At 34.6% G+C, this 26098-nt stretch overlaps 1 protein-coding gene across 1 annotated transcript; it reads right to left on the reverse strand.

Moving 5' to 3' along the window:
• Nucleotides 1-22268: 22268 nt before the first annotated feature.
• Nucleotides 22269-23521, reverse strand: LOC309974542 (nucleophosmin-like). The gene has a single exon (XM_082859199.1). The coding sequence runs from the start codon at nucleotides 23429-23431 to the stop codon at nucleotides 22547-22549; it is 885 nt and encodes a 294-aa protein (XP_082715325.1). The 5' UTR covers nucleotides 23432-23521; the 3' UTR covers nucleotides 22269-22546.
• Nucleotides 23522-26098: the final 2577 nt, after the last annotated feature.

The following is a 26098-nucleotide window of genomic DNA, read 5'->3' on the forward strand; positions in this document are numbered from 1 at the left end:
CTTTGAAAATCCACTTAGTCAAGGCTCCCAGATGTGTTTAGGAACCAATAACATTTTGTCTACAGCCAGACCATCAGTCAAATATTGAACCTTACAGGACCAAAGATAGAGGCATGACAAACTTCTTGAAAATTGATATTGATATATTAACTCACATTGTTTTTGATCCCAACACCAGACACTGCCTGACTATAAGTAGATTTTCAATTAATATTTGTGAATAAGTAAATAAGCCAGGTAAGAATACACTTAATTATTAGAAACCATCCATTTATATCTGTTCATTTTATCCCAAATAATATCATGAATGACTCTATCAAATGCTTGGAAAATTTTCAGATACATTATATCTATAACAATTGTTCTCAACCATGTGAAATTTTGCCCACCATGGAAGAGAGACAGTTTGTTACAACACCAGAAAGTTGAGAGGGAAGGAAAGATCCTTCTAGCATCTAGTTTGTTGTAGCCAGGAACACTGCTAAACATCCTAGAAGACAACCTCCCTCCCCCAACAAAAAAATATCAGGATAATGACAATGCAATGCCAACACTGAGAAAACTAATCTATATAATTTCTTCAATTAGCTATGGCAAGTGCATACAAATAAAGAAGGAAAGAATGAAAGAACAAAGGAAGGAAGGATGGGGGAAAGAGAGAGAAGGAGAAAGAAAAAGAGAGAGAGAAGGTGGAAGGAAGGAAAGAAAAAGGGAAGGAAGAAGGGAAGAAAAGAGGAAAGGAGGTATGCTTGATGAGACTTGATCTTTGTTTGTTCTTTGTGGTTTTATTCTGTTAACAATGACCTCTTCCCTTCTTGCCTTTCTAAGTTCTCAGAGGCATCTACTTGATAAAACCTTCTTAAGCTGTGTCTGTCATTTTCCACAAATTAGCCAGCCTGACAACTTCTGGGACTGTGTTATTTTCAACACAGTTCCTCAGAGATCATTAACTGTAGTTCAGTCATATCAATGCAGATCTTACTGCACCTCAGAAAATAATTTGTCAGACTCAGGACATCCAAAATTCCTTAGAGTACCAAGGTGCTCACCTGTTATATCCTAATGTATTTTGGACTTGTATTATCCTCTATCAAAGATGATTCTACCTCTTTCATATGATAATCATTAGACTTGAAAGGGAAGTTGAAGGTGATATATTCCTCATCAGTTTCTACATTTAATGGACATTTCCAAGCCTCTGCACCTTGTTCCATGATGTTTCTTCAGATTTTATAACTCTTCCTCTTTCTTGCATATTTGAAAAGGCATCTTCTAACCATAAAGTCTTCCATAACCATACATAAGCATCTCTCAACTCCTATTTCAGAACCATATTCTACTCCATTTTTTATCTCTCAAATCACTGAATACTGTATCTTGTACAAGTGTTTAATAGTGTTCCTAGAATCAAGGATTCAGAATACAAAGGAAATTAACCTATGTACATTTTATACATAGGTTTGTTAATATGTCTACTCATACTTAATTTGTACCTTGACATTTCCAACTTTGTTTGGTCCCTTTAAAAGAATAAAAAACAAAATTTAGAATTTAATTACATTCTTATAATTTTTAAATTTATTTGGTAAATTGTTTGACTATCCATATTTTATTAATGTATAATATTTCATACTGATTTATTTTTGCTTCTTAAATGTATCATTCTCTTTCATCTTAAAAAACTGCTTTATTCTCTTGAAATTTTACTTTCTTTTTTGGATGTCACTCTTGTGATTACATGTAGCTTTATCCCACAGAATGGCATATTAAACCTTGTTTTGTATTTGATAAAAATCTCACTTTTAACTTTTATTATAACAAATATTTTCCATGTATTTTTATTTTTGCATATTTTGAACATTTATATTTTAACCAAATTTACCTGTTCTGCTTTCAGAAATATTGTGTGTATCATCCTGAGGATATTATCAGGTACACTATAGAACAGATGGTAAAAGGCCTTCTAGTGACATTCTTCCTGGAAAATATCTCCCAAAATATCCCAATACTCAGAATGCACATAGAAGGTAAAAGTGAATAAATCAAAATGTTAGCATCTATAATTCAGTGGCTTACAGCTTAGCATCACACTGCATTTAGTACTAAACCAGAATGACTTATGTGATCTGTTAGAATGGAAAGATTTAATGGTCAGTGTGGAGCCAGTCTTGACTGCAACAGTACAACTTGTAGAGTCAAAGAAAGGATTACTTTCCTTTGAAGATGGCAGTGGTGGGAGATAAAGACCAATGAGAGCAATGATATGCTACAATGAGAAGACATCTGAAGCTCCATTTGAACAAGTGACAGCTACAAAAAATATGTTATGCTAAGAGTTATGGGAGCAGGACAGCAATAGGTACAGTGTTTATGGTAATGCTACACATGGTTGTACAGGAACCAAGAGAAGGCAATGTAAAATTGACAACAGTAAAATTGTAACAGCAGCTAAGAAGTATTTTAATAAGGAGGGAAACTCTTACTGGAATTATGGAGGCCATGTTTAGCAAAATAAACTCATTACCAGAAGTCTACCAGAGGATTATTTTTAACTTGTGAAATCATTTATATTAACAACCTTGCAAATAATTAAAAAATTATGTTAAATGATTTTTTAAAAGTATGTAAAATCAAGCTGACCTGTATGGTCCTAGCTATACAGTTATTTTAACTACAGCAGGTATACATTGAGAATCTGCAAAGGAAATCTTTGAGACACAGAATTAATGGTTGAGTAATTTACTGTCAGGTGGTGGAATAGGAAATAACATTCCAGAGATAAATGGAAGTTGGTCACAAGGAATTTTTCATTAAACAAAACAATCAATAATGGTTCCCTTCACACTTTTGAAAATGTAAATCCTACATAAGTTTAGAGAATGGACAATTCTAGAAAAAAATACTATTAGTAATATGAAATGATATGAAGTTCGAGATTTGAAAAGCTAACCTCTGCTAGATGCCTATTCCACCATAACTCTTTTATACTCAGGTTAAACCTGGTATTTATTATTATTAGATACATTCTTTCACTTAAATATTTTTAAGTGATTAAATTGACCCAATTAAAAAAAAAACTTTCTAAAAATTCTGTCAAGGAATTTTATCATTGTTCTCATGACAGAGCTTAATTGAAATAAATTTAAACCCTTCCCCACCAAAAAAATCTAGATGATATGGACATATATCTAGTCATTATTCTATGAAGGAGACAGTACATTGATTTATTTTGTATGTCATTGAAAAGGAACTTAAATTTAAACAGAACATTTAAAAATTGGACCTAAGTCCTAAGATATTATATTAGCTAAATAAATAAATATTTAGCTAAATATTTATTAAAATAAATATTTTAATAAAATAAAATAAATATTAGCTAATATTTATTAGCTAATAAAATATTAGCTAATAAGGAAAAAACTTGCAATAGATAAGTGATAGATAAATTAGCTTGTTTATGGACAATGAATTCAAGAGTCTAACAGGAGATTTTATAATCCTTAATCATACTTTTGCAATATTTGACTAATAATTTAGTGAAGTATTTACCTCAGTGAATTATTTGAGCACGTGCCCAACTTTGTCTCAGCACATATACTCCGAAGGTTCTGAGACAAAAAAGAAATAGGGGAAGCAAATTGTAACTAGGCAAATTTACCTGCTTAATTATTTTGCCAAAGGCTCATTTTTTAGACATCCTTGCCTTAGTTAAAAAAAAAATTTTGTGTGTGAGTGAGCATGTGTTTACGTTTGACCCTAAGGAAGGGTCAAAAATGTGTGTTGAGATAAAGCATAGGGTGGGAGACTTTGAATAAACTTTCTTCCCTGTCATCCTAGGGAAGTACTTAAGAATTTTTATGTTTTTAAATACAACAGTCCCATTCTCAAAAAAAAATGTGATATAGCATTTTTTAAAGTGGTAGTAAATACTAAGAGGGAACTCAATTAGAATAATTCTCCAAATTGTGCTCTGAATACCTAGATGTTAAAGTATCCTTTATACATATATACGGAAATAAAACACATTTCAAAGGTGGCTGCCAACTCTGACCTGCCGTGCTGTCTCCATCAATAGAATATCATTTTGCCCTTGGAGACTTCTCTTTCATTTATTTAAGGAGGAACAGGAGGTAAATGAATACATTAAATAAAACAAAAAAGTATAATTTCACCTTGCAAATTTTTGTGTTCTTGTCAGCTAACTTATTTAGATATCTGTTATTAATTGTATTCCACCCATTGCTTTGCAATATATATACTGCATCTCAAAGAGCTGGTTCTACTTCCCTGATATACTTTATTATTTCTTCCTCTTTCTAGCTTGTATGTTTTTATTCCATCTTAAAATTCACCCCCAACATGGGTAGATATTTTGATTTGTTCATGTTAAGGCCTAGAAGGGCCTTGCATCTGCAGCCCACCTGTGGCTTTTGCTCTCAATTTTAGTTGGAATCTGGGTTTCAAGCTTTTAAAAATGGATTCTAGACAACAAGAATAATTTAACTTCTATGTGAGACATCATTACCATAACACAGGGAATGTCCTTATTCCAAAGAACAGGTTTACCAGTATGACACAGTAATACAGTAAAATGCTGTTTGTATTACTTAAGGCATCTCAGGTTGCAAGTGATGGAAAATGAACTCAACCTAGCTTAATCAAAAGATTATATTGGCTTAGAGTACATCCTCCAATTACATAAATTAATATGTATATGTACTTATATATTTATACTTATATTTATACTTAAAATACATAGATGGAAGGACAGGAATGAAGGTTGACTTCAAAAGAACTGCAAATCTACCATTCTCATTTCTGTTTCTCTTTGGATATAGGTTCACAACTTCATTGCAGATTATTTTCCTTCATTAGGCAGAAACCAGAGTCAACCAACAATACCACAGTCCTATCCAAAACTCCTAAAAGAAGTAATTGTTTCTTTTTCTCTTCTCCTCCTCCTGTTTCTTATTCTTCTTCTTCCTCCTCCCCATTCTCCCCCCTAACTCCTCCTCCTCTTCCTCCTCTTCTCCTTCTCCTTCCTCTTCCCCTTCTTCTTCTTCTCCTTCTGCTTCTTCTTCCCCTTCCCCTCCTTCTTCTCCTTCTCCTTCTCCTTCTCCTTCTTCTTCTTCTTCTTCCTCTTCTTCTTCACCTGCTTGAACCAATCAAATATGGGAGATTGAATTTGTGGGAAAAACAAGCAACTCCTGTGAGAACAGTATGGAAGAGGTAAGTAGGAGAAAAATACCGAGAAATGTAGTTTGCTTTCATAAAATGAGGAAGTGTTCTGGAAAGAGGAATGATTTACTAAAATTTATCAAGTATTAACCCCACTGGAATAAGAAAGTCTTGCTTTCTAGAACATTTATATAAATGTACAACTTAAAATCTGGAAATGGAGGGACTTCCCTGGCAGTCCAGTTGTTGGGAATCTGCCTTCCAGTGCAGGGGGCGTGGGTTCAGTCCCTGGTTGAGAGAACTAAGATCCTGCATGCCGTGGAGCAACTAAGCTGGTGCACTGCAGCTAGAGAGCCTGCATGCTGCAACTACTGAGCCCACGAGCCCTGAATCCCACATGCCACAGCTAGAGAGAAGCCCACACACTGCAACAAAGAGCCTGCTCACCACAATGAGGATAACGCATGCTGCAACTAAGACCCAATGCAGCCAAATAAATTTAATTTAAAAAATGGAAACGGAAAAGAATACAGAAATATGTAATTATGACCAGATTTATGAGAAGACTATTTCAATGTAGCCATCAAAGCATTTTAATATTGCAAATATTATAGAATAGATCAAATATTGCTGTATTTTTCAAGTTTTAACTAAGAAAATGAAACCAACAAATTTAAAGCAGAGAGAACTTAATAAAGAAAATTGGTTGCACTGGCAATGGAAAAACTGAGCAAGAAAATGGGGACAATGATATGTTGCAGATATTGGCAACAATGGGGAGCCAATAGTATTTTTTGGCTAGAGGTACAAAGGAAAGAGGCCATGTTACCTGTGTTCAGGAGAAAGGTTTATCTGCAATAGCTGGATTCAGGCAGTCCAGTTTAATGGGTGTTAGAGCCCCAGAGGTGATATAGACATTGCTGGAGTTATCACTGTCAGAGTAATAAAAATTTTGGCAAAGGGGAAGAAATCCTTTGGCTTCTTCCTTCCTCACATTCCTCTGTCTCCTACCAGCACTTCTTATTGGCCAGAGTCAGATGTCTGCTGCCTTGAGAGCTCAGGAAATGAACCCCTTGAAGGTCAGGAACCTTATCATATAAGCAGAGAAAGCAAATAGTGAGGAATTGATCTTAAGGGAGTATATTTCTGTTTTTCTTTTCAGAGTAATAGAATTGCTTTACTACCTTTTTTTTTTTCTACTTAGCTTGTTTTTACTGAGAGATTACTAAAACATCATCTGAAGTATACTAAATATTGTCTATTTCTGACTTCCAAGAAAATGAAATCTAGTTTTTAAATGTAAAGATTTAAAACAGTCTACTTATATAAATTTGCTACAGATTTGTTCAAATTGTATTTATTTTTAGTTTATGCATCATAATATTATTTCAGGGAAAGTAGTTGTCCTCGGTGTGCTTAAGATTCTAGAAGTTCACAATGGCAGCAATAAAAAATGAACAGATTGAGTGTGTACAAGACATAAGGATGTGTATTGAAAGCCGACATACAAAGAAATAAGTATTGGAAACATGAGAGTCCTTGAGGATAGGAGAAGGATCCAAACAACACTGCTGTACTTGATGATGTTTGTTTCCTCCGCCCAAGGCTGAATAATTTTTCCTGCTGATTTGTTCAGTGAAAAAGACAACAATAACCCTTTCAGTATTTTTTCATTTATAATACAAAATATCTGCTTACTGGTTATTTCCTATCTAAATTGCTCTGATATGAGAAATGCATGTCATAGCCATCGTTTCCCCTTAAACATGGGTTCAGTTTAATACCCTGTCTTCCTTTCCAGCAAAATACTTTGTATTAACCTTGGTTGTTTAGAAAAAGAAGGTTCTGTTTCTTTTCTTTCTTGTTTTAAATTTTTGTGCGTTTTTACTTCATGGAAGATGAATGACCAGCAATCATGAACTCCTTTTTCTTCTTCAAACTTTGAACAGTGAAAACATTGTGTCCTTCTGAATTGAGAAAGAAAAGGGTAGCTTTTCACCTTTTTTTCCAGTTTCCTTGATATCACAGTTTCCCATTGCCTTCTAGTAGTTTTTAAAAGTATAACTCTCTCTTTCTTCTAACCTTCCCCCTCCTCCCATATCATTCTCTCTTCACCATGTTTTATTTCTTCATAATATCTACTGCTAGTTACTTTTCCTTATTTGTCTATTTGTTTATATTGTGTTTCTATTCTGCCCCACTGAACTGTGAGCTCCTTGAAATTATGGAATTTTTCTTACTTGTCATTCCATCTCCCAGGCCTAGAACAATGCAACACATTCCACGTTCTCTTTAAATATTTATTAACTGATGGACAAGGAACAAATTAATATGCATGTCACATAAGAGCTCCATATATAGAAAGGGATAGGTATTAATCTATTATTTAATATTCCACTAGTTCAGGAGATTCTCAAAAATAAGGACTTGGTTTGAATCAATTGTATAATGTAACAGGAACAGGCAGTGACTAACATTCGGTTATTCATCAGATGGTTACTGAGTGAGAGACTACATGAATGAGTAAGGGTCTACTAAGTCTCTTTCAAACACTCACTGATTCACTGATTGACTCATTCAACAAGTATTTGAGTACCTGTTATGTGCCAGCATCTGTCTAGACAAAAGAGCTATATCAATTATAAAACAAATTATCTGCTCTCATGTATCTTACAAATAGATTTTAGAAAAAAGCAAACAGCAAGAAGATTTATTAATAATAACTGTCCTATGAACTGGTGACCAAATGGTATTAGTTCATGTGTTCTTAACCTCTGTTGGAAGGCATGCATATTTATTTGAAACTTGGTCAGCCGTTCCTAAATTTGAGGTCAAAGACTTTGTCAGCCTGGTGAGCAGCAGATATTTTCCTTTGGATAAATGTTTTCCTGGGAGGAACACTACTAGCAAGGTACAGCATTGCCTTATCAAATTGTGGGCCATGGCCCATTTAGCAAATTATAAACTCACTTTATTTTATTTTGATCATTTTATCATTGATCATTTATTTAGATTAAATGAGACAGAAGACTAGAATAAAAAGTAGACTAGGATAGAATAAAATAGGAAAAAATAGAAAATTCAGAATGCTGACACTTGCCAATTCACTTGTAAAGGGTTAGTATTATTTAATACATGTATTTAAGTGTGTTTGTGTTTGTGTGAATCTTTGTATTACCTCATTAGGTTATACATTATTTGATGTAAGCTGAAGTAAAAAAAAAAGAAAGAAAGAAAGAAAGAAAGAAAGAAAGAAAGAAAGAAAGAAAGAAAGAAAGAAAAGAAAGGAAGAAAAAAGATTGGAGCCATTAGCTGATAGATAAACAAGAAGAGGGTCCAAACCCTAAGATAAAGAATGGGCAGCAAAATAAGGCTAGGACTCAGAGAAGGATTAGTGGCGCTGAAGTGAGAGTGGATTGAGTAAATCTCCTACCCACCACAGGAAAAACTGTCCAAAGGCAAGGAAATGAGGTGGGAGTGATGAAGTGGTGGCTAGTCCTGTGAATGGGAGACACAAGGGGTTGACTAAATATGATGTGTGTGTGAGCAAGTGCATGAACAAGGTGGTGGTGGATTGGGGTGTAGTGGGATGGAGTTGTCCAGTGGGATTACTGGTTTACAAAGGAGAAAAAAGTGGATAGGTAATTACTTTAATAAGGCAGGGTCTAGCAGGGTGTTCAGATACTGAACCAGACATGCTGAATCACAGTTTCAGATACATAAAATAGATGATACGTAATAGACTAAAGCAAAGCAAAATTTCCTGTATTCTGAAATGGGGGTGAGAAAGTGCTGAGAATATGAGAATAGCTGTTGTTCTCATTGAATGCAGTTGGCTCAGAACCTGGTTGAAGTTTCTGCATTTGTAGAAGTTTCTCTGTGTGTTTCATGGGGAAAGGCTTGATAAGCCTGAGAAGCTGGAAATAAACTAGCAACTGCAGATTCACAGTGTTGCTAGAGTTTATTTACTAATCTTTCAAATGAAGACAAGAAGGCTTGACTTATCTATCTCCAGGTCTACTGAGAGCATCAACTGAGATAACATATGTACAAAGCCCTGATTGTTTAGGAATAGACATTATTACTGTTGTTTTTGTTGTTGTTTTATTATTATTTCTTCTTAGTGAGTAGGTGAGCTACCATACAGCAGAGATTGGAGAAATAGCTTTAGAGCAGGAGAATAAAGCCCTGACTGAAGTAAGATGGTGGAGAGGAAAGTTATAATAGAGTAAGTCTTCAGTACTAAAGACTGTTAGAAGGGACAACAATAATAATAAGAGCAGAGGAAGAGAACATTTAGTTGAAAGGGATTATTTTTTCTAATTGCTTCAGATTCTCAAAGATAAATATACATATGTGAGCTGTGTGATTCTTGTACTTGGTGATCACATTACAATTCACATTCTTTCTATCCATTTAGATATGCCAACTCAGTTTCTTGGCTTTTACTTATTTCTTCTACACTGATTACTTTGCTATTGATCTTAGAATTTTTATTATTTTTTTATTTTTACTTTGAACTGTCTTCATTATATGGAGAAACCATTTTTAACCTCATGGAAGAAATAGTGACTTTTCTTAAAAATTTATCATAAGTGATTTCTTTTAAAAAGGGTGTAAATGGATATGGTGAGGTCCAAATGAAGAGGACCTGTCACATTTTCTTTGGATGTTTAAAGGAACCAGTGAATACTAGTAAAAATATAAAACTAAGAATTTGTCTTTTCTTTGCCCTAAGCTACTTAAGATAGGTCCTGACCAAGGGAATGAGTGGCACTTGATAAATATCTGTTGAACTTAATTACGTGGATGTGGCAAAATTGTCCTACAAAGGTTTAAAATTTGTGTTTTTCCTAAAAAATTCAAAATCAGAAAAATATTTTTGGACATTCATGCTTAATAAATCAAACTGGATTTCTTGCTTCATATTTCAGACACGAATAAAACAGTTCTAAACTGAATGTTAGCGCCCATGAAGTCAGCATCTGTTTAGCAAGCAAATATTTGGTGAGGATAACTTTCAACCATGTGAAAAGGAGTCACACTGGCCTTTTCAGGGTGCTACTGATTCCAAATCTAGTTCATATGTTGCCAAAGCAAGCTAAATTCTACACTCAATTGGACAAAGTTCACGACGCTTGGAATAAATTACATTAAAATAGTCCCTTACCTTTATCTGCCATCTAATGGAATAAAAAAAAATCTATTATTTTCTTCAAGTTTTAAAATCAAAGTTAGTAGAAGTTTAAATGTTAATTTTGTGGGTTGCTAAGAGTAACCTTCAAAATTTGGGTTTCTTAGATGTTAAATTTCTTTTGCTGTGACTGATGTATATGCTTAAAAGTTATTTCTTTGGAAAATATCCACTCCTATTTAAAATCTATTAAGATTTTTAAATAGAAATTTTTAGATTTATCATCTTAGCAATGTAGTTTTATTAAACAAAAATCCTCAAAGTTTAAAGCCAACTGAAACTTCAAATTTTCCAAGCTGAAGAAGAGATCATCTTAGGTCATTTTGAGGTCCTCAGTGGAGCACATTTATTCACTTTATTATACAGATCATCTATCATCCAGAATAGTAGTTTTCTCAGAATATCCCAGTGACACAAAAAAGAACTTAAGTTTGAAGAGTCATAAGACCTACTTAGACCTGCATCACATCTTTGAACTCCTTATGGAAATCTGGATGAAATCTCCTTTCTGGGATGCTGCACTTAGCAATCTACAACAGCAACACATTTATGTGGGTCTCTTAAACGGTCATTACCTGGTGAACTCTAAAGAAGTTTCAGTTCCAGCAGTGATCCCATTAAAAGTTTGTTATCCTCTTAAATTTACAATTTGGGGAAAAATAAAAAATGACCCCATGATTTTACACAGGACAGCAACCCAAGGAAAACTTAATTTAAATCATTTCCCTGTGGTTCTGAACATAAAGTTTGGTTATTTATATCTTATAAGAAGAATTCAAAATAAAAGTGTCTTGTATTTTCTGATTCTTTATTTCAATAAATGGGAAATATTGCCATTGTATAGAATAATTACTTCTGCAGAATATAATGTAAGAAATCTTTTACTGTTTTTTAAATTACATATATATATATATTCCACAGGTAATAATAAAACTGATGAGGATTCTAACACTTGGAAATTGTCAGGTCAAAAATATCACACTTCAAAATACAATGATATTTTATTATATTGAAACCCAATTTATATCTTAAAATTGTAGGTGTCAGTGTATTTCTTATTAAACTGATATAAGTACACATTAGAATAACTAAAAGCAAAGTTGAATGGCTAATAATTTTCCTTCTTTCAAAAATATATCTGGTAGAATATTACATTGAGATATTAAACTAGGCCATCTTCCATTATATTACAATGTACCCCTTGACTGCTCTCAAAATAGTTAATTTCAAAAGACAAGGCTAGAAAGTTGGATTTAAGAAACATTAATTTTATAAACAAAGATTAAGAAGAGTAGATTGAGTCAAGACTAAAATGAACCAGATAAGGATGCCCTAGATTGAGAAAAAGTAAATGATTGAACCAGATGTTAAGAAGCTTATTACTGCTTAACTCTAAGAAAGAGTGTTGTTAGAATATCCAGATAATTTGGGCAATTGAGAGTAGGGTCCTTTGCCTGAGCCCTCCAGCACCTAAGTCTCCAAGTGTTCCTGCACCAGTGTGGTAAGAGATGAGTAGAAATGTCTTCATGAGCTGTCTACACAAGTGTGTCTGAGGCAGCCTGCAAAGTTTTTTCTGACTCCAGTGTGCTTTCCATGTACCCAAGAGTACCATGGACACAGTGTCAAGAACCAATAAACTTGATGGGTTTTGCAGTCTGGATGAGGTGGAAACAGCCGTGAAATACACAGACCTCTAAAGATCAGCTACAAAAGTAGGTCTCTCCTACTAGAGAATGGGCTTGAGGATATGGGGAGGGGGAAGGGTAAGCTGTGACAAAGCGAGAGACAGGCATGGACATATATACACTACTAAACGTAAGGTAGATAGCTAGTGGGAAGCAGCCGCATAGCACAGGGAGATCAGCTTGGTGCTTTGTGACCGCCTGGAATGGTGGGATAGGGAGGGTGGGAGGGAGGGAGATGCAAGAGGGAAGAGATATGGGAACATATGTATATATGTAACTGATTCATTTTGTTGTAAAGCAGAAACTAACACACCATTGTAAAGCAATTATACTCCAATAAAGATGTTAAAAAAAAAAGTAGATCTCTGTGTAAATCAGTGAAATTAGATGTTAATACCTCTCAACATACAATAGTCTTCTAATGTCTCAAGCCCTTGCAACACTGATTCAACCACAGGAAACTGAAGCAAGTGGGGACAGAAGAGATGGGAAGAAGCTGAATTGACTGAAAATCAATATCATCTGTGTGCAGGACAGAAGTTCATAAAACAAAGCCCTTTGCATGTTTGAAGGGTGGCAATAAATATTTTGTACAATTGAATTTATGGAATAAGATGCTTACCAGTTACATATGTGTAACTTATATAAACAGTTCCTGACTTAAGATGGTTTCACTTACAATTTTTCAACTTTGAGACTTGATGATGGTGCAAAAGCATACCCTTTTAGTAGAAACTGTACTTCAAATTTTTAATTTTGATCTTTTCCCAGGTTAACAATTTGTGGTATGCTACTCTTTTGATGCTGAGCTGCAGCAGCAAGCTACAGCTCCCACTCAGTGAAGCGATCACAAGGGTAAACGATCTTTACTCTCACAACCATTCTGTTCCCATAGTGCCATTCTGTTTTTCAATTTCAATACAGTATTCAGTAAACTACAGGAGTAGTCAACACTTTATTATAAAATAGGCTTTGTATTAGATGGTTTTGTCCAACTCTAGGCTAATGTAAGTGTTCTGAGCACGTTTAAAGTGAGCTAAGCTAAGCTCTGATGTTTGGTAGATGAAGTGTATTAAATGCAATCTCAACTTAGGAAATTTTCAATTTTCTATGGGTTTATCGAGAGGCAAGCCCATCGTATGTCAAGGAAGATCTGTACTCCAGTTAACACTATTCATTTTTAACTATGTGTTATAATTTGTTAATCATTTGTGATATATACATCAAATATTGGCATACATCATATTGGAATTATACCATGGTGATGTGACATGGTTATGTGGTGTAGATAGAAGTAGGGAAAGGGCTCTAGCAGAATAAAGAGTGATACTGTGGTACAATGCACAAAACAACAGACTGGGATTCTTGTTTTATCATTGTATAGGTGTTTGAAAACGTTCTCTATAGTGTGCCTTAGTGTCCTTGGACAATTTGCTTTGACAAAGAGAAAAAGAGCCACTGAAAGCTAAGAGATAGTCTGACACTATCATTTATGATAATGATCTCACTAGTGATCTCAGTTTTATGTATTTGGCTATTTCATGTTAACTATAATTTAACAGTATGTTATGTAGAACTGTGTGGAAACTGAATATCAAGTCAGCTATGGAATCATTTATGCCTCAAGGTAGCTCAAAGAGTAACAACTTTTCGATATTTTGCTATGTTTGAAGCTCAAAATAATACATGACCAATATCTTAAACTTATTAGTGACTGGATCATATTTTTTTATAAATATCAGGTTTCTTACTGATATTTATAAAAAATAGCTTTCCAAAATTTATGCTGATGTTCTGAATATTTTTCCATATCTTATGGGAAGTTTATAACAATGTTTGTGGTTCTACAGGTATTTTGTCTGGTGCAATCTTAATATTTCCTAGAGACTGCTGATGATTCTAATTTTTTTTGCACAATTGCACATTACAAAATTTCTGAATAATTCACCAGATATTGATTAATATATAAACTAAAATACAGCCTGTAAGGTCAAGGTAACTGCATCACTTGTTAAAATTTCTAATGTATTAATAATGTTGTATTTAAATCATTCTAAAAAGATTATGTTATCAACTAAATAAATGAATATTTTGATTAATGAAAAAATTATTTAGAGTGGAAAGGTATGGAGATGTTTACTAACACACTGTAATTTAAAAATGAACAGAATATTGGTCTTTATGTTTAACATTAGCATCACAAGTAGGGACATATTCACCAACACACAATCCTGGAATACAGCCAACCCAATAGCAGTGAGGTTATATTTGTTACAATGCAGCTCCACTGGACTGCAGAAGTGTAAAAAATGGATGGCAGCAGGATACCTGGCCAGCTCTTGTATGGTGAGCTGAAGTGGGGCGATATCAAATAGGGCAAGCTGAAGGAACATGATCCAGACACACTGAAGAACAATTTCGAGTAATGAAGCATGGCTGCAGAATACTAGGAAATAATATCAGTGGAAAGACCAACCCAGTGTGGAGAAATCAGAGCGGCAAAGGTGGTGTGCAGCCAGGTGAAGAAGCAGCGCTTCAGATTGCAGCAGCTTTTGCAAAGAGCATTCACTCCCCCAAAGAACTCTGGCCACCAGTATTCATTGAGTATCATGGCTGATTTCTTACCAAATATTTTAGTAGTATTACCAATAAGCAAAAATATTATATTCTCATGAAGAAAATTCCTGTCAAAGCTATCTTCCCAATTATGTACAATGATGTCTAGTTTCCTAACATTGTTGCATAAAGACTAGTATTATATGCAAACAAAACATATAGCATATTTAGATATGTGTTTGCAGGTGTCCAATCATACAGCAGTCCAATAATTGCTGTATAATTGTGTTAAGGAATTTTCACATACAGGGAGATTTTTGCTTTGGGAACTTTCCTGGAAGGTCAGTTAAACTGTGACTGGTAAGATATAGTGAAGTAGTTAAGATCAGTCTCAGGAGTCAGGCCATCCGAGAGTTGAAATCATATACCTGACAATTTATCCAATTTTCTCCCTGGGCAAGTTGTGAACTTCTCTTAGCTTCAGTTACTGTATCTGTATAAAGGGGCACTCTATTGGGAATAAAATGCACAGAAAGTGTTCAGCACTGTGCCTGACCACATGTTATTACCAGCAGATGTATAAATATTTTCTTAATGGTCTATATAAACCAGTAAGAATTCAGTAGTTCCCATTCACAGTGTTGGTACCTGAAGGATGTGTAGAATCCATGCAGAATGAGGTGTGTTTTCCAGACAATATTACTGTACATTTTTTATGTAAAAAGAAACTAAAAGTGGTAAAAAAAAAATGGTTTCTGAAGGCATGCTTAAATGAAAGTGAATAAAATTTCCTTATGAATTATGTTTGAAACTGACTAGTAACTGAATTCTAGCAGGATCTTGCATTTTTCATCTTTATATATCTGGTGCCTAGCACAGTGCCTGGGAAAATTATTTAGAAAGTAAATAGTTGTAGTTGGAATGAATGTGTGTGCACATAAATCAACCTCTAGGGCATGATTTAGTTACTAATCTAATAGATATTATTTAATTTTAATAAATCTTTTGCAAGAGATTGTCTTCTTGTCTTCAAATATCAGAAGATGCTGTTAAAAAAATAACATTATTTGGTCCCCTGACAATTGCATGAAATTGGGCTTCCTTTTCTGAATTGTATATCTAAAGCACAATAAAACTTAAAATAATTGAATAATTCTTATTTTTTCCTTTACTTTGTGAAGGACAGGACCACAATACAAATTTTTTTAATTATCTCTTTTAGTGAATGTCTTCATATCCTTAAAGGATCCATCTTTGATCTGATTAATTTTCTTTATTTTAATTCCTCTGTATTTGCCTTATTAAACTGTCTAATCATTTTTTCCAAATGTATAGTTTGCAGATTATATAATATGTGATTTACAATTTTCCACATTGGTATAGCAATAATCTATGGCCATTTCCTGCTATTTTTCATAAGTAAAGTAGAAATTTATCTTGATCCTAACATATGGTAAATAATAATCTCTCTGCCAAAAAGCAATTTTTTAAAAAGATATGTTTTGAGTTGCATCTATATGTTGTATAATACTTTCTACCAGATATTTAGAAACCGTTGGAAATTCAGTCGTGGAGATTAAATAATTTACCTTAAATTTTACATTGGTTTGTTTTTGGTGCCTAATTTCCCATGTTATGTTTTGTGCTTGTTGCAAACCAAGATTTTTAATCTTTGGCTTCAAGGTTCCCACTGTTCTTAATAGGGGCCTTGGATGCCCTGAGGTAGACAGAAAGATTAAGAACTGTCATTGAAAATGCCAGTTAACTGGAGACTGGTAACATACAGAAAATTTTAGGTGATAAGGTTGGAAACAAATACAATGATTGGAAGAAATGTATAGTCCAAACCAGAGCTCTCCTACCATTGCCATTAATATGGCTAAACTATTTAAAGACATTTAGTGTCTTTGCCATATCTACCTCCTTAGTAAAACTTTCTACAGACATATCTTTATGTCTTTGCCATATCTACTTCATTAGTAAAACTTTTCTACAGTTTGATTGACCTTACTGTCAAAAAGTTTTTCAAATACCTAAGATAAATATAACTTTCTTCAATTTCATTTCAGCATGGGTAGTTTTAACAATGGCATCTGTTGTTAGTATTTCTTCCTCATCTTTGCCAGAAACCTTAATGTCACCAGAAACTTATATTACCTATCATATTTTATTTCTAAATTATTTTCCTGATTTTTTAAAGTGAAATATCAATGTAGTTTTATTGCTTTTATGATGTATCCATTCAAAATTCACAGTAGTTTTGTCTTTCAAAGAGCTAAGCACTTGTAGAGATCACCCCATAGATCTTCACTACTTTCCTGTGAAGCAAAACTAAGCATTTATACCATGTAGGGAGATATCTTATAATTCTGATTTCCAACTACTTAACTAGAAAAGATTTACCACCCCACAGTACAATTCAGGATTGCTCCTTCATTTATCAATCTATATATCCTTTTCATTTTACCTTATGCATTTAAATATAGCATTTGTCTGAATAATTGACTAAATTGCTCTCTTTGAAATATTGTATAATCTTTTGGCATTATATTCTTAATATCAGTAACAACTTTTTATCACAGAATAAAAGTACCTAGAAAACAGGTTCTTAATATCTCTTCTAAGCAATTTTGATTCCCAGTGCACCTTTGGCAGGGAGCTAGAAAAGATGGTTAAACAGGGTTACTAGAAAGAAGGTTCACAGTCATTTTGAAAGGCTACTAAAAAGCACAGGTTGTACATAATTGGTAATCAAATTACATTAATCTATTCCTTAGGATACATATATTCAAGTAATTTTAGTTAATGTATATCAGAGAATTCTTAGATTTTTTAAAACAGTAGATAGTGACTTTAAAAAATGTTTCCATCAGGAAAAGAAAATGTAAAAAATTTAATAACCGTAACTACATAGCCAAAAATTTTAGTTCTACATCCACGCTAAGAAATTAGTTTTCCTTTCCTAATATTGGAATTAGTTAATCATTATGTTCTAAATCCTTTCAGTATTTGCTGACCAGCTATATAAAAACCTGGGGGGTAGGGGCGAGGATGAAGACATACAAAGAAATACATCCTCCCAAAAATATTTTTCATAAAATTTTAGTAATTCTTTTTTAAATAGGAAATAATAATTGTTAAATTATTTAAAATGAATTTAATAATAGAAGTCTTATTTCCTTAATGATTATTCTCAGCTTCCACTTAACCTTCCTCTAGTTCTTTAATTCTAGCCATTTTAGAGGTTCTACCTTGTTCTTAGTGACTTTGTTTAAAATCCATATTGACCATCAATTACTCCTAAATATTCATCTCCAACCCTCACTGATTTCCTGAGTTCTAATCTTCAGTTTTCAGTGGTCTGCTAGAGAACTTCACAAAGATGCCTTGGTTTAATGTTAGTTCAACAAATTAGATGCAACAGGTAAGGCAATGAGGACAGCTGGGAATTCAACAGAACATAATCAGTCTTTGTGAAAATAATATCCCAATATGTGGGACTGAAATAAATACAGTTAGAGGGTATTGTATGTTAAAAAAGATAATAATTACTTTTGGAAAAAAAAATCAGACTATATAAGAGGTGTGTGGGTGTCAGGATGTTGCAGTAAACCTTATCGAGAATTTGACATTTGAATAAAAACCAAAAGATGGGGAAGCAACTCATGCATATGTCTGGGGTGTGGAGCGTGAACATTCCAGGTATAGGAAACAGCTAATGCAAAGATGGTGTTGCAGGAATATTCCTGGTATAATTAAAGAACAACAAAAAGGTAATTGTGACAATAATATGGGGGATTAGTAGAAGAATAGATAAATAATAGAAGGTCAGAAATTGTAGGTCATCAAAGGCTATTGTTAGCTTTTACTATTAAAGAAAAATGGGACCATTATAAGGCTTTTTTAAAATGTGACAATTCATGTTTTAAAACTATCACTCTGTCTTCTCTATTAATAAAAGAGACACATATCCAAACATAAAATAATGGTGGTTTAGACAAAGATAGTAGGTAGCACTGCTGATGGAAGAAGTTTTCAGCCATTATTTCTTCTATTTCTAGTTTTCTGGTCCTTTCTCTCTTTCTTCTCCTTCTGGGACCCCTATTATATTCCATAAGTCTGTTGGGTCTTTTCATTCTTTTCCTTTTTTTCTCTTCTGATTGGTTAATGTTCACTGCTCTGTCTTCTTGTTTGTTTGCTTGTTTGTTTGGCTGCATTGCACAGCATGCAGGATCTTAGTTCCCCAACCAGAGATCAAACCCGGGCCCCCTGCAGTGGAAGTGTGGAGTCTTAACCACTGCACCACCAGGGACATCCCCCACTGCTCTGTCTTCAAGTTTGCTGATCCTTCCTTTTGCTTGATCTAGACTGATTTAAACCCCTCTATTGAATTTTTCAGTTTAGTTATTGTATTCTCCGTGATTTGTCTTTGGTGCTTTCTTTACTGTTTTCTTTTTGTTGAAATTCTCACTTTATTCATTCTTTGCTCTCCTGACTTCAGCGAGCACCATTATTTTGCATTCTCTATCAGGTAAATCACTTATCCCTGTTTCATTACATTAGTTTCTGAAGATTTATGTTGTTTTTCATTTAAAACATATTATCTTATTTTTTTCCTTTTCCTTGACTCTCTGCGTTGGTTTCTGCAGAGTAGATGAAACAGCCACCTCTTCTTGTCTTGACAGACTGGGCTCATATAGAAAGTAACCTTGTCAATCAGCCAGCCCCAAGCTCCTGGTTGCCTTTCAAACCTTTGTGATCATCCAAGCATCCAAATTTGTTCTTAGTGGCCACCCATAGTTGAGGGTGTTCCAAGACCTATCAGTGTCCCCAAAACTTGGGAAATGCCCATTAGTGTGTTCAGGCCCCAAAGGACTGCAAATTGCCTGCCCCTTCAGTTACCCACTGCAGGCTAATTGGAAGCCCCACCTTCACGCAGCAGTTGGGAAAACCAAGATATTAGATATACAGTTTAACCCTTATTAGGGAGAAACTGGGGGCTGGATGTTTTTGCTTATACTCACTCTGTGCTGAGCCAGAGGAATAGCCATTAGGAGTGCCTATGTGCCCAGATAGAACCACATCTTTGTTGTGTGGTACAGGGGGAAGTCATGAATGCCAGTTCTCTGTCAGAGCTAGTTGATTGGGAGCCAGTCCCTTAAGTGGCAGCCATAGCAGTTCGAGTGCTTGATGTGTGGACAAGCTCTTTCCAGGGAGAAGCTGGAGGCTTGGTGTGACTGTTGGAGGCAGCTGTGGGGAGACATGGGGGACATGTCACCAGCTCTGCCAGACTCTGTAGGATCCTGGTCATCTCCTACATGAAGCAGACAGGTTGAAAGCTGGAGTGTCAAGCATCATCTGGTAATGATGCAGTAAAATCCCTTCCAGGGAGAAACTAGGAGGTGGGTGTTTTTGCCTGCTCCCTCTTTGTTGAATCCTGGGAAGGAGCTGTTGGAAGTGCTTGTGTGCCCATTTGAAAATTGTTTCTTTTGTTGTTTGATATGTTCCTGTGGGACTTGAATGCAAAGCCCTGTTGGTTATCAGAGCTAGGTGATTTGAGGGTCTATCTTTCAGGTAGCAGCTGCAAAATTTGGGGCTGTAGCTGTATTGGCAAGTTGCCTCCAGGGAGAAGCTGGAGACTTGGTTTTGTTGTTGGAGCTAGCCAGGGGGAGAAGGGAGGGGAAAAGCCCACTGGCTCTTTCAGGTTCCAGAGAGGATCCCATTCAGCACCTAGATGTGGACTAATTAGGAGCCACACCCTCAGGCAGCATCTGAGAAATCATAAAGTTAAATCTCTTCCAGGGAAAATCTGAGAGATGGGTGTTTTTTTTCTTCTCCGTCCAGACTGAGCCTGGAGAGTGTAGCCACAAGAGTGCTTACACACCAACTTAATAATCCCCTCTTTGTCTTCTGTAGTCCTGTGGGATTCATAAACACAAGCCCTGTTGGCTCTCAGAGCTAGATGATTTGGGGGCCCTTTCTTCAGCTAGCAGCTTTAAAAGTTGGGGTGCTAAATGTTAAGTCCAAATCCTTCACTCCTCAGGGAGAAGCTGGGAGTTGGAAGTTCCCTCCTCACTGCAATGTTCTGTGGCTGTGTCAGTGGAGAACTTTACGGTTGAGAGTGTCTCAGCCTTTCCTATCTGTTTCAATGTGGGTATTTTCTGTTGCTGAATGTGTAGTTTCTGGAATTCTCTCAGAGGGGATTGATCTATGGGTAGTTGTATGCCTTCATGGGAGGAGGGAATTTCAGGAGCATCCTTTTTGACATCGCTTTTAGATATTTTTTTTTGTTTTTTTCCCAGTTTTATTGAGACATAATTGACATACAGCATTGTATAAGTTTAGGTAGAACAGCATACTGATTTGACTTACATACATCATGAAATGATTACCACAATAAATTTAGTAAACATCCATCACCTTATATAGATACAAAATTAAAGAAATGAAAAAAAATGTTTCCTTCTGATGAGAACTCTTAGGATTTACACTCTTAACTTTCATATGTAGCATAAAACAGTGTTAATTATGTTTATCATGTTGTACATTACAGCCCTAGTACTTATTTATCTTATAACTGGAAATTTGTACCTTTTGTCAGCCTTCATCCAATTCCCCCTCCCTCCAATCTCTGGCTCTAGTAACCACATATCTCATCTCTTTTTTTCTATGAGTTTGTTTTCTTGTTTTTGAAGTATAATTAAACTACAACACTATGTTAGTTCTTGGTACACAACATGGTGATTCGATACTTCTGTACATTACAAAATGATCACCATGATAAGTCTAGTCACCATCTTCCACCATACACATATATTACATAATTATTGACTATATTCCCCATACCGTACATTTATATCCATGACTCATTTATTTTGCAACTGGAAGTTTGTAACTCAGTCTCTCTCACCTGTTTCTTTCATCCCCCAACCTGCCTCCCCTCTGTCAACTATTTGTTCTCTGTATCAATGATGGTTTCTGTTTTGTCTTTTTTGTCCATTTGTTTTGTTTTGTTTTTCTTTTAGGTAGGTAAAGATGTTTTTCTTAATAAGATTGCATATAATAGATACTCAAGTTTTATAAAAAAATGTATAAAATGCATGCACCCATTTTATTTGGTTTCCTCACACAGCACAAAGCAAGCAGAAAACTAAGAGCTATCTTTGCATGACTCAACAACTAGACTGTCTGCTAATTCAAAGACAATAGATAAGGGACATAAGTGAAAAAGGAGGTTAGATTAGATCTTAAATATCAGGATATAATGTGATGTCAAATGATACAATTTACTCCATCAATTTTTTTAAAAAAAATATTAATGTGTGTGTATGTTTGCTCTTTTTTATGTGAATGCTAAGGCAACATACAGGTTCATTTTTCCACAATGAAAATAGCAATATTATATGTGTCCTTTACATAGTTTACCTCTAGTAATTACCAGTATACAATTGGTACTTAATAAAGTTCCTGATTTTTACTTTTTCAAATTATTTTCCATTTTTTATGACAATAAATGATAATAACATATATGTGATAAAAATATCTTTGATAGTGTGCTTCATTGAATCAGAGATACCTATTGATTTGTTACTCTAGTTTTATTTTTTTTTATTTTATTTTTTTTTTAAATACTGAGTTTATTTCACATATATATTTTTGTCTCCCTACCATTTCCATTTGTCTGACCACCACTACTACTATGTCCTATCATAACATTCCATACATACTTAAAACCAAGCAAAGGGTGGAGTTCCATCTTTAAAAACTAAACAGGCATTTTGGACAACACATTCTTGGCAATGGAACCTGGACAACATTTATCAGACATGGTAGGGAAAGTTCTCACTCTGCATTATAAAAAGGACAGCAGATATCAACTGTTACAGAAATGAAATAAGACGGAAAATTTTAACAAACTGTTTAAACTATTTTCTTAAAGAGACTTCCTCCACTGCCAGAGATCTTGAATAGCCTCCTGGTCAGTCATCCGGAAACAATTCTTCACATAATTGATGAATTTGGATTCCACTTTGGGAAGGGAACCACGTTTTTCTATACTTGCTTGCATTTTTGCTTTAATGTCTTCTACAGAGCTAGGTCCTTTCCGTGTTTTAGGAGTTTTTTCCTGTTTTTTGAAGGATTCTTGACCTTTTGATCTTGGTGTTGATGGTTTTGAGTCTTTTCCATTCTGGTTTGATTTTTGTGCATTTTTGGCTGGAGTATCTCGTACAGATTTCTTTACTGGAGCTTTTTCTTCAGCTTCCTCATCATCAAAGTCATCATCATCATCATCTTCATCATCATCGTCGTCGTCATCATCATCATCTTCATCTTCATCAGCAGCAAGTTTTACTTTTTTCTGTGGAAACTTGCTACCACTTCCAGGGGCAGAACGCTTTCCAGATATACTTAGGAGCTTCACATCCTCCTCCTCTTCATCTTCTGACTCTGCATCTTCCTCCACAGCTACTAAGTGCTGTCCGCTAATATGCACAGGCCCTGAACCACACTTCAACCGTAAGACCACAGGTGGTGTTATTTCAAAGCCCCCAAGGGAAACCGTTGGCTGCACAGACATTTTCAAAGTTGCCAGTGTTACTTTAATTGGACTGCCTTCATAATTCATTGCCTCTGCTTCGACAATGTGCAATTCATCCTTTGCACCAGCCCCTAAACTGACCGTTCTTAAAGATAACTGGTGCTCATTTTCATCATTATCCACCTTAAAGTGATAATCTTTGTCGGCCTTTAGTTCACAACCGAAAAGATAGTTCTGGGGCCTCAGGGGGCTCATGTCCATGTCCATCGAATCTTCCATGGGTTGGTGGCACGCACTTCGGTGGGAGAGAAAGTGGACGGAGATAAAAGACTACCGTTCGAAGGAACAGTCACGCAGGACGGAATCAGACCAGGGAAAGCTACTCTAGTTTTAAAGAGGGGGAGCCTAGATAAAAAAATAAATATTCTTTGGTATTATTTCTTTCTCTGCTTGCTTCTTTGCATCTATAAAGCCTTCAGTAAATATTATAATCTTTCAGTTTTTCAGTGTAAATTATTTTCATTGTATCATTTTTGATAAGAAGTCTCTATATTTATAAGTATAATAAAATTTCATTTTTCCATTTATACATAAAATCATGTATCAGTTAGATTCCACATGGGACAATCTAATAAAATCAAAATTTCTGTGACCAAAGAAATGCTAGCAAACCACCTCTGCTCAATTGTTTACAGCTAAGCATGCTACTCATTTTCAATGCAATCAGTAATCTATCTTTTTTCTATTTATTCCTACTATGAGACACACTAATTAAATTCCCCTTTGCCCAATTCTTTTTGTGTACCACATGAATAACAGGTAAAGTCAATTTGTGAACTCATTGTCCTTGACACAGTGTAGAAGTGTTTCCAGCTGGAACTGATTATGTTTATTCTTCTGTGTTATCCAGGTAAAAAATAATGCAAAAGATAACAGTAAATAATTGCAGCTCTAACTGTATTTAAATTTATTCTGCTATTGTTATGGAACAATGCAGATAAATAGCAAAGGATCTTTCACACTGTCCAAAGAATGTCGCCATAGCTGTAATTATCTTCTTGCACGTGACCATGTGCTCTCTGCAGCAGGTGATAGGTAAATGATTTTAAAATAAAGAAAATCAAATTGAGATACTCACTATCCTTTGAGGAAATAGATTTAGCACTAGGATATGCAAGTCCTGTACTCCATCTTCCTGAGCAAGGCAATATTATACACATTTTATAAGGTAAATTTTTTTTAAAAATTACCATTTTTTAAAATTGTGATAAGAACAGATAATGTGAGATCTACCCTCCCAATAAATTTTAAATACACAATATAGTATCCTTAACTATAGGCACAATGTTGTACAGTAGATCTCTAGAATTTATTCATTTTGTACAATTGAAACTTTTTATCCATTAAGCAGCAACTCCTCATTCCCCCTCCCCAGAGCCCTGGTAATCAATCACCCTTCTACTTTCTGCTTCTATGAGTTTGACTATTTTAGATACCTCATATAAGTGGAATCATGCAGTATTTTTCTGTGTCTGGTGTTTTTCACTTAGCATAATGCTCTCAAAGTTCATCCAAGATATTGTATATGGCAGTGTCTCCTTTTTAATGGTTAAATAATATTCCTTTTTAATGTATATACACCACATCTTCTTATCCATTCATCTATCAATGAGCATTTAGGCTGTTTCCACATTTTGACTATTCTGAATAATGCCACAATATACCTGGGGATGCATATATCTCTTCAAGATCCAGACTTTAATTCTTTTGATTAAATACCCTGAAGTGGGATTCTTGGATCATATCATAATTTTCAATTTTTTTAGGTAAACTTTTATGTATATCTGAAAGAAACATTTGGGCTTTCTCCTATAACATACTCTTAAAGAAGTGATTCTTGCAGGCTAATCACAGTGATTATTTTCAACATGTCAAAGGTTGGTATACAAACATGACAGAATCTTTAAACTATATTTTGGACAGTGTGAGAGTATGTATACATATTATGTAAATATTATTCAAGTAATATAAATGCATTATATTAATATATATAATGCTCATATATCATACTTTATAATTTTATGTAATATTTAAAACCTTATGATACAACTAATATATAAGTGCCAAATTTCATAAACTGAATTTTTTTTTTGTGTGTGTGGTTCTTGGGCCCCTCACTGCCGCGGCCTCTACCACCGTGGAACACAGGCTCCAGACGCGCAGGCCCAGCGGCCACAGCCCACAGGCCCAGCCACTCCATGGCATGCGGGACCCTCCCGGACCAGGGCACGAACCCGCGCCCCCTGCATCGGCCAGTGGACTCTCAACTACTGCGCCACCAGGGGAGCCCCTGAATTTTTGAAAAGAAATAATCTAGACTTTACTTACATAATATTTTAAATTTCAGGCAAAAGTACTGAACATCTAAGAAGTAATTCATTTTATTGAAACTGAACAGTGTGCTATGGTTTTTAAACTCATATGGACTTGTGAATTTTAAACACAGGCAGAATAAAAAAAAAACTTACATGTGCTAAGTTATATTAATTTGGAATATACACATACAATTTAAATAACACTGCTTTGGGTATTTAATACCTCTAATGAATGTTTGTCAGTCCATAGAAAATATATTGTAATTAGAAAGTAGTATCTTTCAATCTTGGAGGTTTATAAACTTTAATCCATTAAAAAAACTTACTTTTTATAATGTATCTATATTAATTTCCTTTTAAAATGAAATGATGAAATGATGTATGGTGTATTAAAACATTATCCTATGTAGTTTATTTCATCATATAAGAACTCCCCTTATGTTTTACTTGTTTTCATTTGAAGCTAATTTACATTTCATGGAAAACTATATACAATGTCAGGGAGGAAAAGATACTTTATGAAAAATAGGTAACACTTAAAAGATATTTTAGCATTTTATCAAATAAAACA

Source organism: Leucopleurus acutus (assembly GCF_964270905.1).
Source record: "Leucopleurus acutus genome assembly, chromosome: 18".
NCBI lineage: Eukaryota > Metazoa > Chordata > Mammalia > Artiodactyla > Delphinidae > Leucopleurus > Leucopleurus acutus.